Source organism: Oreochromis niloticus, linkage group LG16 (genome assembly GCF_001858045.2).
Source record: "Oreochromis niloticus isolate F11D_XX linkage group LG16, O_niloticus_UMD_NMBU, whole genome shotgun sequence".
In the NCBI taxonomy this organism is placed as follows: domain Eukaryota; kingdom Metazoa; phylum Chordata; class Actinopteri; order Cichliformes; family Cichlidae; genus Oreochromis; species Oreochromis niloticus.
The window spans coordinates 326,864-342,984 of NC_031987.2; the positions used below are offsets into that span (position 1 = coordinate 326,864).

General features: G+C 43.4%; 1 protein-coding gene across 3 annotated transcripts in view; it reads left to right on the forward strand.

Moving 5' to 3' along the window:
• Nucleotides 1-10,780, forward strand: part of gtdc1 (glycosyltransferase-like domain containing 1) — a 31,357-nt gene extending 20,577 nt beyond the window's left edge. For all 3 annotated transcript variants that reach the window (XM_005463374.1, XM_013266239.1, XM_025904083.1), the window contains 3 exons: nucleotides 10,030-10,100; nucleotides 10,185-10,276; nucleotides 10,351-10,780. In XM_005463374.1, coding sequence (XP_005463431.1) covers nucleotides 10,030-10,100; nucleotides 10,185-10,276; nucleotides 10,351-10,425 — 238 coding nt within the window. In that variant the 3' untranslated portion in view covers nucleotides 10,426-10,780. The remainder of the gene's footprint in view (nucleotides 1-10,029; nucleotides 10,101-10,184; nucleotides 10,277-10,350) is intronic.
• Nucleotides 10,781-16,121: the final 5,341 nt, after the last annotated feature.

Consider the following 16,121-nt stretch of genomic DNA (forward strand, 5'->3'; position numbering starts at 1 on the left):
AACACGCGATGAACTTAAATGAATGTCGTGTTTTTAATTCCGCTCCGGAGTCGTGAATCTCAACCCAGCAGCAGCGGTAACGTTTGCACGTCCTCTCCCGTTAATGCGGCAGGTAAATAATCAGCTAACAGTGCATATTATGTTAGCGCGATCTGCTTTATTACAAAACCTGCCATTACTGTGCATTTAGGTGACCGTGATGAGAGAGACAGACAGAGTCTGGCTGGCGCTCGGTGGCAGTTGTCGCTGCAGTCCACCGGTAGCGTCTCTTTTCAGGCCCGAATGTCACCGAGCAGTGATTAAGTTTGTGGTAAAAACCTTGCAGCCATTTGCCACAGCAGATGGTAAGTGAATGTGTTTAATTGTAGGCAGGGACATTACTGAATATTCTTGTGTAATTGCTACAGAATAATTTATGTTATACTTTGTTATTGCTACAGAAGAATATTTATTTTATTATTTTACATTTACAATTTTCCCCGGGGACCCTGTGACACCCCATTGAAGAGCCATAGGCTGGATCTCTTAAGATCTCACTGTTGGGTTTATAAGGCCATGTTACTCCTAAATTTCTATCTTGTTCAAAGAGAAGATATAAAACAAAGTTCTAAGCTAATCGACCTTAGTGCTCTCCTTTTTTAAAAATAAGAATCGATAAGAGAATCGATAAAGAATCGAATCGTTAAACAGAATCGAAAATGGAATCGGAATCGTGAAAATCTTATCAATACCCATCCCTACCTTTCACTCAAGCAGTTGAGCTGTCTCACTCTAACCTCCAACATTCCGTCCCACACACACCCATTATAAACTCTGAAACGGCTGAAAAAAAGGATGAAACTTAAACTGGAACTGAAGAAAAAGTATAATGGATATTGAAAAGATAAATGGAAGTTGAATAGTTCAATGTCTTGTCTTCGTTTTAAAGTTTGAATGGTGGCTCTATGTCAATGTATGTGGAAGTAGTTAGAGTTGAAAAATTAGTAAGTTTAATGAAAATTTGAAGAGTCTCCCATTGAAATACATGGGAAATTTTTGTTGAATAAAGTTGAATAATTTAAAAAATATAAATGTTAAAAATGAGAAAAATACAAGCACACGTCCAAAAGAAGAGGAATCTAATGATGTTTGAATGGTTTTTCTAAGTTGAACGGTTTTGAAGGAGATAGAGTCCAAAAAACATACGGAATACGAAATAATAATAATAAAGAAACAGAAGGCTTTTCAAGCATTCACACTAATAATGTGAGTGTGACCGAATAGCAGAATTTCAAAGTAAAGGTCTTAGTTTTAAAATACAGAAACAAATTTCATGTGACCCCACAGATTTCTGTTCTTCCACAGCTGAGGCTTTTATTTGGTTGACATTTGCAGACACTTTTATGATGAAGCTTTTATTTTGACGGGTCTTGTCCTTCTGTTATTTTGATGGTCTACATGATCAAGCTTTTATTTTGGCGGGCCGTGTCCTGCTGCTGTTATTTAGTGGTCATGTCTGAGTTTGTGTCCTTTAATAATTCAGCGTGAGCTGCTGCTGTTCGGGGTGCGTTTGATTCCCCTGCAGGCGTCGCAGCGGTCGGTGCAGTCCTGATCTGAGAGTCTCTGCATCTACCCCAGGCCTCAGAGTCTTCACTCAGGTGTCACATCAAGGACTCTTTGAAAGCGTCCAGAGTCCAGCAGAGTCCTGCAGGTGTGACTTCAGGCAGGCCGAATCAGCCAATCAGACAGTTCGGAGCATCCGTGTGATGTTCACCTGATTCATGTCAGCTTTATTGATCCCAGATGAGAGAAACGAGCACACACAAGGACTCTGCAGCACCGAGGAATCCAGCTAATGTTCATATTGTTTACAGCAGTAATGATCGGGTCATTGGTGATCACATTATTGATCAATTACTTCAGAGCAGCTGAACTCTCAGGCAGCAGCTCGCCTCTGCACTGATTGTTAATGATCAGGTTATTGATCAGTGAGTCACATCAAGGCAGTCAGTTCCTCTGCTAATGAATCCTGCACTGATTACGGCAGAGAAGAAGAGGAGCGCCGTCCGAGGGGGCGATGGTGCACGCTAGTGTTAGCATGCTAACAGGCAGAGTGCTATGTCTTTTTTTTTTTTTTTTTTTTTTTTTTTTTGTTAAACTTTATTTAACAAACAATGAGTATACAACATACGAACAGATGAAGTATACAAAACAACAGAACATGAACACACAAAGCCAGGGGTAAAAAGTTACAAGAATACACGCAAAAATTCACATATATATATTGTTTTGAGAGCCTTTTTGTTGGTAGAGTCTGATATTGATTGTATATACATTTCCACATCCTTAAAAAAATGACAGAAATATGGTGTTTTGTTAGTAAACTTACATTTATGGATAAAAAATTTAGCTAAAAGTATTAACAAATTTATCATAAAAAAACATTTATCATTCCTCTTGGGGAACTTAAACAGAATAAAACATTTTCCCATCGTAAAGAAAATTCCCTTAAAATATGGACAATAACAAAACTGCTAAATTCCTTCCAGAATCTCTGTGTAAAAGAACAGTACCAAAAAAGATGTGTCACAGTTTCTGGATGATCCCCACAGAAAGTACAGTTAGTATTTATGTCTCTTTTAAAATTTACAATGTAGTGACTGGCTGGATAACATTTATGTAGAATTTTAAATGAGACTTCCTTCACCTTATTTACAATCAAATATTTGTGGGGGATCATCCAGACTGTCTTCCACTTGATATCTGGAACATATCGGTTCCAGTAAGATATTACATATGGGAGAGAGACGACATCTTCTTGGAATAAACTACGTATTCTCTTATTGCTGTTACCAAGTTCCTGTGAAAAGCAGATTTTTCCTATTGGTGACTCAGCTGGATCAGGGAGAGTGACTGAGGTAGATATTGAGCTGTCAGTGTTTTTATATAACATTAGAGTCCCTGAGGGTATGGCACCAAGCACCATTGAGAATTCCTGAACACTGATTGGAAAATTATATAGTGCGATGAAGTCGTTGTAAGTAAGTAGTTGTCCCTCTTTATTAACCAGCTGAGCCACCAATAGGATCCCATTTTGGACCCAAGTTTCCAGGAAAAGTGATTTATTTTTAAATAAAATGTCTCTGTTGTTCCAGATAAGGTATTTGTGAGGTGAGAAGTTGTGTTTATAAATGAGGGTCCACGCTAAGAGGACTTGCTTATGGAAGGATGAAAGTTTTACAGGGAGTTTCTCAACATTGTAATTACAATTTAAAATAAAATTGAAGCCACCAAAACGAGAGAAAATATGATATGGTATAAAGTTCCAGATAGAGGTAGGGTTTTTAAGAAAATGTTTAGCCCAATTAATTTTGAAAGTGTTATTTAAAGTAGAAAAGTCTAAGACATTGAGCCCACCCGACTCGTACTTATTCATCACAACAGTTTTTCTAATATAATGCGTACGGTTTTTCCATATAAAATTAAAGAGGATACGGTCAATATCTTTACTAATTTTCTTATCCAGATGTAAGGAGAGAACAGCATATGTTAATCGGGATATCCCTTCAGCTTTAGTAATTAACACTCTACCTTTCAACGACAAGTTCCTTTGCAGCCACTGGTTGAACTTTTTTAGGGTTTTCTGTATAATTGGAGTGAAGTTTGAGGAGCATCTTGATTTTTGGTCTTTGGATATCAACAGTCCCAAGTATGTGACTTCTTGTTTAACAGAAATATTACAGATAGTATTTGCAGGGCAGTCTTTAATTGCTAGTAACTCACACTTTCTTAGATTTAGGCATAAACCAGAGGCCTCAGAGAAATCATTAATCACACTAAGGGCTGGAGGGATTTGGTTTGCATTCTTCAAGAAGAGTGTGGTGTCATCGGCTAACTGGCTGATGACGAGCTCCTTATCAGCTATGGTGATTCCTTGTACAACAGTGTTTGAGATATTAGTTGCAAGAATTTGTGTACAAAGTAAAAATAAATATGGTGAAATAGGACATCCTTGGCGAATACCACGTTTCAGGTCAAATCTCGGGGTGGAGCCATTAATCATTTTAATAGAACTACTGCCATTTGTGTATAAGGTTTTGACAGCTTTACAGAAAAATTCACCAAAGCCAAATTTTTCCAAAGAGTAGAAAATAAATTGATGTTCAATTGTATCAAAAGCCTTATAAAAATCCAGGAAGAGAATGAAGCTATTGTCAGGTACCAAATCAGAGTAATCAAGTAAATCCAGAACCAGTCTAATGTTATTAGAAATGTGTCTATTTCTCATAAAGCCTGATTGTGTCTCATCGATAATTGTGTCCAAGACCTCTTTAATTCTGTTTGCAAGTATTAAAGCCATAATCTTATAGTCATTATTGAGCAAGGAGATGGGTCTCCAATTATCAATAAAAAGTAAGTCTTTGTTTGGTTTTGGAATAAGTGTTATGAGACCTTGAGTAAGAGTAGGAGGGAGGGTGTTATTCTCTATACTTTCTGTGAAAACCTGCAGTAAAAATGGAGCCAGGAGATTAGAAAATGATTTATAAAACTCTGCAGTCAAACCATCTGTGCCAGGAGATTTATTGGCCTTAAGTGCAGAAATGGAAGTACAGACTTCCTCCACAGTCAGAGGGCTGTCACAATAACTCCTATCTTCCACAACAATAGTTTTTAGGTTTTTAATATTATTGAAAAATCGCATTGAGACAACGTCATTATATTTTGAGTTATATAGTTTAGAATAAAATTCGGCACAGAAATACGAAATTTCTCTAGGATTGTCGGAGACAATGCCATTAATATTTAGTTGATGAATAGAGTTTGTTTTTAATCTGTATTTTTCAAGCCTGAAAAAGTAAGCAGAATTTTGTTCACCCTCCTCCAGCCACCTCTTCCTGGATCTTACAAAAGCACCCTCAGCCTTGCATCGATATAAACCGTCCAATTTATTTTGAAGTTCTAGTAAAGTTAATTTATCTTCCTCTGAGATTTCTTCTGGGGACTTCTGGTAATAAGAGGCAATTCTGCTTATCACTTCTTGTTCTTCAGCTTTCCTTAATTTAGTAATTTGACTCCCATATCTTCTCAAGAATTTGCATGCTTCAAATTTAAAAAGTTCCCAATTGGTACAAAAGGACTTCTCTCTGTTAGCTTTATTCCAATAATAAACAATTAATTTATTAATCTGCATGTTAACCATCTTATCTTTTAGTAAAGAATTATTTAACTTCCAATAAGAGAATTTATGAGGTATATTATCTAGTGTAAACATTTGGACGCTAATGTGAATTGCTCTATGATCAGTGAGGGGGGGTGGCAAGTATATTAACAGTAATATTATCTTTATCAATACAGTCAGAAACAAGCCAAAAGTCAATACGTGATTGCCTGGATCCTGTCTTATTGCTCCAAGTAAAGAGTCTATCGTCTGGAAATTTTTCTCTCCAAATATCCACAACATTAAATTTTCCCATAAATTTTTTTAAGTTTGCACTGTATGAAGACTGCTGCCCTGGAGGCCACCTATCAACCGTATTATCTAAAGCAATGTTAAAGTCTCCACCAATTAAGAGGACTGAATTTGGGTATTTGGAGAGCCAGAAAGTAATTCTTTCTTCTAAGGAGTCAAGTAATTTATCATTTTCAGTTTTATTGTAACCATATATATTTACTGCAATGAAAGTACTGGTATTGTGTCTGATTATTGAGCAGAGGTAGTGTCCTAAGGTGTCACAGTCAGAATGTAACACATCCCCAGAAAAAGAATTTTTAAGCGTGGCAACTCCAGCAGAACGCTCAGAGCCATGGGACAACCAGACTTCATTACCCCATTGAGATTTCCCAAAATTTGTATCAGCAGGTGTGGAATGACTCTCTTGGAAAAAGCAAAAATCTGTTTTAAATTGTTTGGCAAACAAAAACAAAGCTTTGCGTTTACATGTTTGTCTTAAACCCCTGGTATTAAGAGAAACAAATGAAAAAGACAAAGTTATTAGAAAAAAGAAAGAGAGAAAAAGTTCTAAACTTCTACAGCTAAGAATAGATCTATAGAATAAGGGGACCGGGTGCTGCACAATTTAGGTAATAGAACAGTAAAAACCCTGAGTGACTAAGCCTATAAAAATATAGTATTTAACTATCTGCTATGGTTCAAATCTAGCTTTTTATAGAAAAACACACTCTTCAACAAAAAATACAACTTTAACCTAAGGGTGAAAATATCAAGTTCACCATGTAAACAAGCTTACAGAAATGTCATTTTGGAGACTGAAAAAGCGTCTCTATGAAGGAGGGAAAACTTCTGATCCACTGATGAATCCTGGGCCTCCCACGAAATAAGCCGACTTACCCTCCTTACGGGCTTTGTCTATCATCGGCCACAGTTTGTCACGACGTTCTCTGTCCTCCCTGGACAGATCTTCAGCGAACCTCAAATGATTGTCCTGCAGGTAGGAGGATGTTTTGGCTGCTTTCCATACAGCATCTCTGTAGATTCGGGAGGTGAACTGCACGATGATGCCTCTAGGTCTGGTGCTACCTTGTCGCTTGGCTCCGAGTCGGTGTACGGTGTCGATGACGTCAGGCAGCCTATGATTTTGCTCTGGCAGAACAGACTGGCATATCTCGATCACCTTTCCCCTTACGTCTTCTTTCTCAGCCTCCTTGACTCCATGTAGTCTGAGATTCCACCTCCTGGAATATCTTTCCAACTCAGATATTCTCTGTTGGCAGTTGTCCACTCGACCTTCCTCTTTAGTTACTTTTTTTTTCCAGGTCGCAAAATTTCCCCTTCATATCTTTCATTTCCGCGCACACAAAATCAATCGTCTTTTTGAGACCCTCAATCTGGAGCGTATTCTCTTTCACCATGTTCGAGTTTTCTCTCACCATGCTCTCAATGTTATCAGACCTGGAGTTAATTAATGCCGACAAACTGGAAATTATCTGGTTTACATCAACTGGGTCAGAGCTGCTGCGTTCGTACATCACCTTCTTCAGAGCTGGCGATTTAAGAGGTGTGACAGGGAGAGGTGGGAACTCATCCATTTCTTCTTCGGCTAACGTGAGTGCCACCGTAGTAGCTGCGTAGTTATGGAAGCTATCCATTAGCATGTTGCTGGGCGTAGCACTCTCCTCGTTAGCATTCTCAGGCGCTATCTTAGACTTGGAACTTTCCAGTCCCCTTTTTGCTCCTTTCTGATTCGGCATTCTGCTGCTTCTTGCCTTATGATTGCTGTGTCTTCACTTGTTTAGTCAACTGTTAGTGTTAGCAGCATAAAGTTGAGGTTTTACCGTTGTTCACGAACTTTCTGTGCAGACCTCGGTAGAGAGCGTCTACTCACTCCGCCATCTTGGCACGCCCCTCGGCAGAGTGCTATGGTCGTGTCCAAATTCATGGGCTGCATCCTCCTGAGGCCGCATTTGTAGACCGATTACGTCACAGCGACGCGCCGAAGGCTGTCCAAATTCGTAGACTCCTCCGAATGCAGCCGACAAATGCGTCCTCCTTTTCCCCGAATTTGAAGGATGGGTCGGGTGTATCCTTCGTGGCCCACCATATCCCAGAATTCATAGCGCGGCCCAGCCAACCTCCAGTTTCCGGCAATGGCGGCCGCTACTAAGTTTTAAAATTACTTTTATTAATCTTTCTGGGTCACAAAATACACTTAACATATTTTCAGGCGAGAATGTAGCTGTGTAAACTTCAAATATCTGCTCGGTTTATCAAGGTATCGCATATTTGCAAAAGTGCTTTGACGTTTTCGGAGACGTCTGTTACCCACCAGCTCGATAGCTAGCCGGGAGCTCGAGGGTCACTGAAGCCGCCGAGAACGGCACAACTCCCGGCACATCATTTTCAGATCACCGCGGACTTTCGCTACTCAGGGTAAACGTAACACATAAGTCACTTAGACAACCTAAAAATGATATTGTTTGGCTTTTTTCAGTGTTTTATTTGTTCGTGAGTAAATCGGTTTGGCTGAGATTAAAGTTATTAGATTAGATTAGATAAAATAAAACTTTATTAATCCCCCGGGTGGTTTTCACACAGCTGAATAAACGTCAAACAGAAAACCAATTAAACAAAAGTGTGAGATGGTCGAGAGTTTACGCCAGTGTCCTGTTATATTTTAGATAGCAAGGAGCAGACGGCCGAGTTTATTAAACTCCACCGAGACAGCGGTGACGTTAATCAGAAGGCTAGACCGTCCAATTTCACAGCTGTTTACTTCCGGCCTACCCGACCTTCTGAGGACCCGGCCCACGTAGACCGCGAAGGCCGGGTCCTCAGGAGGATGCAGCCCATGAATTTGGTCACTACCCGATCGGTACCCCGCATGCGCGAAAGGTGTCTACTTCCGGTCGAAGCATTTTATGATAGTTATGGTCAGAGTATCTGTTAAGATGTTAAGAATAATAAGTGTCTCTTAAAATGTTTCCGATAATGAAACATTTAGTATAATGTAGACAAAAACCAAAAAATAAAAAGATAGTGACGGATCGGGACTCCCCGATACTTACTGCGCATGTGCAAAGTCGGACCGTACAAATCGGGTCACATGCTACTTAAGCTGTGTCCCAAAACGTCGGCTGCATCCTTCGGAGGACTCGGCCTTCGTGGTCTACGTGGGCCGGGTCCTTCGAAGACCGAGAAGGCCGGAAGTGCGAGGCTGTGAAATGGGACGGTCTAGCCTTCAGATTTGCATCACCGCTGTGTCAGTGGAGTTTAATAAACTCGGCCGTCTGCTCCTCGCTATCTAAAATATAACAGGACACTGGCGTAAATTCTCGACCGTCTCACACTTCGGTTTAATCAGTTTTCTGTTTGACGTTTATTCAGCTGTGTGAAAATCCCGGAAGAACCCACCCGATGGATTAATAAAGTTTTATTTAATCTAATAATCTAATAACTTTGATCGCAGCCAAACCGATTTACTCCGGAAAAAAAATAAAACACCGAAAAAAGGCAAACAATTACATTTTTAAGTTATCCGAGTGACTTATATATCATGTTTAACCTGAGTAGCGAAAGAGCGGGGGTCTGAAAACGATGAAGCCGGGAGTCTGCTGCTCTCGCCGGCTCGAGCGACCAATTGAACCCCCGGCTTGCTATCGAGTGGTTGGGTAACAGACGTCTCCGAAAACGTCGGCACACTTTTGCAAATATGTGATGTCTTGATAAACTGAGCAGATATTTGAAGTTTACACAGCTACTTTCTCGCCTGAAAATATGTTAAAAGTTTATTTTGTGACCCAGAAAGATTAATAAGACTAATTTTAAAACTTAGTAGCGGCCGCCATTGTTGGTAGCTGAAATTTGGCTGGGTCGCGCTATGAATTCTGGGATATGGTGGGCCACGAAGGACACACCGGACACAGGGCAGGGATAGCTCAGTAGGTAGAGTGTCTCCCCCATGATCGGAAGGTCGGGGGTTCGACCCCACTGAACGGCTACCCTGAGGTACCCCTGAGCAAGGTACCGCCCCTACACACTGCTCCCCGGGCGCTGCACTGGTGGCTGCCCACTGCTTCACTGGGTGAATGGGTTAAATGCAGAGGAGTAATTTCCCTTCGGGGACTAACACAACACACTTTACACTTTACTTTACTTTACTTTACCCATCCTTCAAATTCGGGGAAATGAAGGACGCATTTGTCGGCCGCATTTGAAGGAGTCGACGAATTGGGACAGCCTTCGTCGCCTGGCTGTGACGTAATCGGCCTTCAAATGCAGCCTCCGGAGGATGCAGCCGACGTTTTGGGACACAGCTTTAGTCACTCAGACCTGCTGACTGAACAGGAAACTCAACAAAATAAAAACATTAGCAAAATAAAAGCCTGCATGTAGATAGAAGGGGGGGAAAAAGCACAACTTTATATTAACAAAATAAAAGCCTCTGTAAGGTGATAGCTGAGGGGAAGTCAGTTCTGTTTATTCCTTGTTTCTCATTGGTCAGGACTCTCAGATAATGGTAGCTGGTACAGATGTGCAGGATGCTCTGCTCTCTCATTGGCTCTCAGGTGAGTCACGTGTTGAATGTGTTGCAGGTTGGAGGCGGTGCACTGCGGCTGTTTCCCTCTGTGTCCGAAGGCGCTCGTTTACCCCGAGATATTTCCAGGTGAGCACATCTGTGTCTCTGCAGCTTCTTCTTCTGCTGTCCTTAATGGAGCACACCTGAACTACTGCTTGTTCTCTAATGCAGCACAGTACCTGTACTCCACACCTGAGCAGCTCTGTAAGCGGCTGCAGGGACTCTGCAGGAAGCCCGACGTTGCCCGCAGACACATCGTCAAGGTAACGAATTTAACCGATTAACTGTGTCGTGTGGTGATGATCTGCTCCGTCAGTATGTAGTTCTGGTTTTGCAGGTGGACACCTCGGCCTACTCCTGGGTCGCCCTGAAGCCGCATTTCCAGCATTTGTTGTCAGCCCCGTGTTCCTGAACACACCGTTGCCGCCATCGCGTCTGACCTGCGGCGCCGCTGAGCTCAGAATCAGAGCCAAATCTAAGTCCAAGATTCTGGACTCGTTCTGGTCTCCTCAGACTGGGTTCTTGGAGGAGTTCTGTGCTGGACCCACAAAGAAGTCCATTCTTCCTCCACAGGACTGATCAGACTGGACCAGCTCCTGGTTTTGATCCTGGTTTAACTCCAGGTCCTAGTCCTGATCCTGGACCTGGTGCAGGATTCTGAAGTTTTTGTGGTTCTGCTGAAGATGCTGTAAAACTTTTCTGATATATTTTAAATGGACTCGTTTGTTATTGATAAACATGACATAAAATCAGAATTAACACAATCACATGTTGTGTTGTTATTCAGGTATGGAAGCCCATTTATGCCAAAACACTGGGACAAATAAGAAAAACAAACATTTATTTATTTGAAGTCATTTCTGAACCTTCGTCTGCAGCCTTTAGCAGAGCTGCCGTTATTGATCCGATCGGTCGGCGGCAGAGACGCTTCACTTTTAAATTCAGTTTGATTTTGTTTCAGTATTTTGTTTTTTTTTTTTAAATTAACTTTATTGAACACACAATGAGTATACAACATACAAACAGATGAAGTATACAAAAGAACAGAACATGAACATACAAAACCAGAGGTAAAAAAAAATAATTATATGAGTACACGCAAAAATTCACATATATATATTGTTTTGAGAGCCTTTTTGTTGGTAGAGTCTGATATTGATTGTATGTACATTTCCACATCCTTAAAAAAATGACAGAAATATGGTGTTTTGTTAGTAAACTTACATTTATGGATAAAAAAATTTAGCTAAAAGTATTAACAAATTTATCATAAAAAAACATTTATTTTGTTTCAGTAAAACCAAAAACCAGCCGCCGTACGTGAGTGAGGCGCTGTGCTCATGTGACACACGCTGTTTGAGAGCCGCGGAGGCCACTGCTTCCTGATTGGACGACCCCATCATCACTGCCAAACATTGGCCGTTTATCAATATGCGTACTTGTGCGTACTTGCGTTCTCGTGTACTCGTGATACGTCATCAGTCGGAGACCAAGTACTGTTCCAATTCGAAGTACGCATCACGCCGAGAACGCGAAAAAGTCCCGGATGTGTTCTCGATCCGCCCGTTTCATCGAGCATGCATCGGTGTAGACTTGGGACAGCTATATATCCCAGAATGCATTTCGTCCAAAACTCAACAGCGGACTCCCGGCACATCGTCCCCCCCCCCGCTCGCGGACTTCTCACTACTCAGGTTAAAGAAACCCCAGCAGCTGTCTATAGTATTGAGTGTCCACTAAAATAGAAATAAAAGCGTTCTAACATCTCACCTGCTTGTTTTTATTAAGGTATGTACACGTATGTACATGTACACTATTTTTATTAATAGAGGTTTCACTACTGAGGTTAACAATGATATATAAGTCACTTAGATCACTTCTAAATGTTATTGTTTGGTTTATTTCAGTGTTTTATTTGTTCCTGAGTAAACCGGTTTGGCTGTGATTAAAGTTAAGCTTCATAACATGTTACTCACAGTTAAATTAGGAGGGGACGGCAGTAAAAACTCCGGACCTGTGACATCATCACGTACGCTGGTGTTCCGACTGTACAAATCACGAGTCCGTGTTCGCGTACTTGAGAATTGAGAAACGGCCCAGGAGTCCGTGCTCACGTTCTCGGCAGGTACGTACTCCCGTGCGTTCTCGGCGAGTACGTACTCGCGTACTTGGGCATTGATAAACGGCCATTGTCCTGTAAAAACTGTTCTGGTCTTGTGATCAACACCCAAACCTGTCCCAGTTGTTGGTCCTGGAAAGTCCTTGAGGGGTGGAGCTTCAAAGATTTAAAGAAAGTAGGGTTCATTGTGAACCGCAGAAAGAACCTGAACAGACACCACACGAGGCTCCTGCCCTGGAATAGGATTCTTTGAGCGGCGCTTCCAGCTGTCAGCGGGCCGCTAAGCGAGCGTTTTGAGGAGGTGTCCCGTCACGCCAAGCCACATGTTGATATGAGATAAGATAAGATAACCTTTATTAGTCCCACTCGTGGGAAATTTGTTTTTGTCACAGCAGGAAGTGGACAGTGCAAAAGTTATGGAGCAAAAATTAGAATAAAATAAAATAAGAATAAATACAGTACACAACTGTACAGAATAGAATAAAATAAAATACTATATACAGTAGAATAAAATATACAATAAGATAAAAATAGAATACAAATGCTATATACAACTGAGTAAAAATACAACGATGCCAGAAAAGATTATTGCACTTACTGTTATTGCACATGTGTGGATGTGTGTGTTTGATCAGTTGAAGTCTTTATTGTGGAGTCTGACAGCAGTGGGGAGGAAAGACCTGCGAAATCTCTCCGTCCCACACCGTGGGTGCCGCAGTCTCCCACTGAAGGAGCTGCTCAGTGCTGTCACAGTCTCCTGCATGGGGTGGGAGATGTTGTCCAACAGGGATGACAGCTTAGCCACCATTCTCCTGTCACTCACCACCTCCACTGGGTCCAGAGGGCATCCTAGAACAGAGCTGGCCCTTCGGATCAGCCTGTTCAGTCTCTTCCTGTCCCCAGCAGAGATGCTGCCACCCCAGCAGACCACACCGTAAAAGATGGCTGAGGCCACCACAGAGTCATAGAAGGTCTTCAGGAGTGGGCCGTCCACTCCAAACAACCTGAGTCTCCGCAGCAGGTACAGCCTGCTCTGCCCTTTCCTGTAGAGGGCGTCTGAGTTATGAGTCCAGTCCAGTTTGCTGTTCAGACGAACACCAAGGTACCTGTAGCTGTCCACAGCCTCAATGTCCATACCTTGGATGTTCAGTGGTTGCAGTGGAGGATGCTTGTGCCTGCGGAAGTCTACCACCAGCTCCTTGGTTTTACTAGTGTTGATCTGGAGGTAGTTCAGCTGGCACCAGTCCACAAAGTCCTGAGTCAGTCCTCTGTACTCCTTGTCGTCCCCATCAGTGATGAGGCCGACTATTGCAGAGTCATCAGAGAACTTCTGCAGGAAGCACTGGGTGGAGTTGTGGGAGAAGTCTGCAGTGTAGATGGTGAAGAGGAACGGTTGGAGGAAAAACAGCGTGAAAACACATCTGCATGGGAAACACTGTGGCCATGGCCGTGACGTCACTACGGTGGGCTGAGTTTTGACTCGTGAACCTTCAGCTGAGACGATTTGGTGATGTTATTGATCTGCTCGCATTGCGAGCCGATCACGCCGGAGGTGGTGTATAAACCTGATGTGAAAGCAGACAGTGAACGCCTCAGGACTGAAGCTCTTCTGTGGTGTAAATGTACGTAGTGACTTTGTTCTGGCTGTCGTGTCTCTAACGAGGTCGGCATGGCGCCATCACCTTTGAGGACTCGCCCACTAAACGGTTGATGGCGAGCGATGTTCGGCATGTTGGTATGCCATATGTCATCAGCACCGCGGGCAAAACAAGCGTGTCATGAATATTCCCGCAGCTTATTACAGAGCCGTGTCCTGACGCTCATCCGCTCTGACACCATCAGCACCGATCACATCAGGATGCCATGCTGCTGTGTGTGACGACGGGGGCGGGGTTTGAACATGCAGGAGCCCGACCTCTGAACGGGGTCCTCCGGACCAGGCCGAGGTCACAGGCCCAGACTGAAGATGAGAGGTCAGAGCGAGGCTCCTCAGATCGCGGAGCTTCGGCCCTCACCTGTGAGGTCAAAGGTCGACAATGACGATGATGATAAAGAGTCCCTGTGAGTGTGGTAGCTTTGGTGTGCACAGCTGAGCGGTCAATAAATGAGGCCTCGGGTGTGAGGAGGAGCGGGACTGAGCGCGCTCAGTGCCGGCTGATGTGATCTGGATCACTGTTGTCCCCGCACAGCCCGACAGCTGCGTGAAGATGCCAGCGTGCATTAATTAGCAGCTGATTTTACTGAGCGGGGGTGGGGGGCTGAACCGTGATGCCCCTCCTGACTGCAGGGCTCCCACTAATTGGATCAGGATCACTGAGTCCTGAAGGATTCAGGGGGATGGAGGGGGAGGCGGGGTGCTATGTGAACGCTTCAGTTCGAGCTTCTGTCTGCCGTCACATGACCTCTTCTTGTGTCTGACCCCGAGGGTTTGCTGTATTCACCTTCATGCAGGTGTGCTCTCTCAGTGGGCCGCCCCTCCCTGAGCCTGGATCTGCTGTCGGTTTCTTCCTTTTCAAAGGGAGTTTTCCTCCCCACTGTCACTGTGACTTTTCCACGGGAGGTCTGAGTGTTGAGTTTTCTCTGAATTATTGGAGCTCTCTGCAGTATGAAGAACCTCTAAGGTTCTTCTGTCCTCTGATTGGTCAGTTTTAAAACGGCCTGTTTGGAGTTCCCATGAGCAAATACCGCTTTAACCTCAGAGGAAGATGAGGCAGTGTGCTGGTTCATGTCCCATCATGCTGTGGAGGCAGTGAAGTCACGGATGAAGCAGGTGACTCTTCTTAACGAACACAGACTGCAAAGTTCACAGTGAGAGCTCTGTGTGTGTGTGTGTGTGTGTGTGTGTGTGTGTGTGTGTGTGTGTGTGTGTGTGTGTGTGTGTGTGTGTGTGTGTGTGTGTGTGTGTGTGTGTGTGTGTGGGTGGTTTATAGGAGTCTTACAGCAGCGACGCGCGTGCGTAACCTTCATCTGTTCGCCCCTTAACGTCTGAACAGCTTGGCGGGGCTTTTACTCTGATTAGTTTGACTGTTTTTCAAAATAAATCTCACTTCCTGCTGCAGACACTCGAATGAGGCTCATGGGTACTGTAGTGTTGTGATGCGGAGACAAGAAGTGTGAGGCCGGACGGTAGCGTGGAGGCGGCGCTCCGATAAACTGCTGTTGAAAGCGCCACATGTGGACGTGTTGATCGGAAAGTTTGTGGGGATTTCATCTCATCAGACGCTCCTCGCTTTATCGCTGAGTGCGACTGCAATCTTCAAGCTGCAGATTAAAGAGGAATTACAAGATAATCTTAAATAATCCACGGAGCACGGACACTCGACAGCAGAGTCATTCTGAGTGCTGACAGCTCCGTCCATCAACACCCAGATTACCCGTAAAATTAGCACGAGAGCTCGCTGCTAATTCGCTGTCCAGCTGATTAATCTGCCACGCAGCCCAGATCGCACTGTGATTAAACACATAAAGGTTTAATTTTCCCACACTCAGCCGTGCTCTGAGCGCAGTGTCCTCTGTCAGGAGCTCCTTTGGTCGGACACAGATTTAAAAAGTCAGTGTTTCATGCTGAATCTGCGCCTCTCTCTCAGATTATCGCTAACAGCTGCAGATGATGTGCTGTGTGACTGTGACAGGAACCTGAAGCTCCCTCAGCTCTGTGGAGCTTCGTGTCTCTCTGAGGATGTGACGACTGGGTCTCCTGCTGAAACCATCTGACTTCCTGTTGATCTGCTCTCTGTGCTCCAGTCTGACACAGACTGAGACCACACGTCGAACATCCAGCTGAGCTACTCGAGGACCTCGACCATCAAAGCACTGCTGTCGGTTGACATTTCCTGATCTGTATCGGTGTTCTTGGAACTCATAGCGCTGCTCTCTGATTGGTGCAGATGAAACAGCAGCTGATTGAATTGTTAGAAACTCTGAGAAAACATGATGCAGGCACCAACATCAGTCCAGACTGAGGAAGCGGAGGTTTTTAGCCTCTGAAT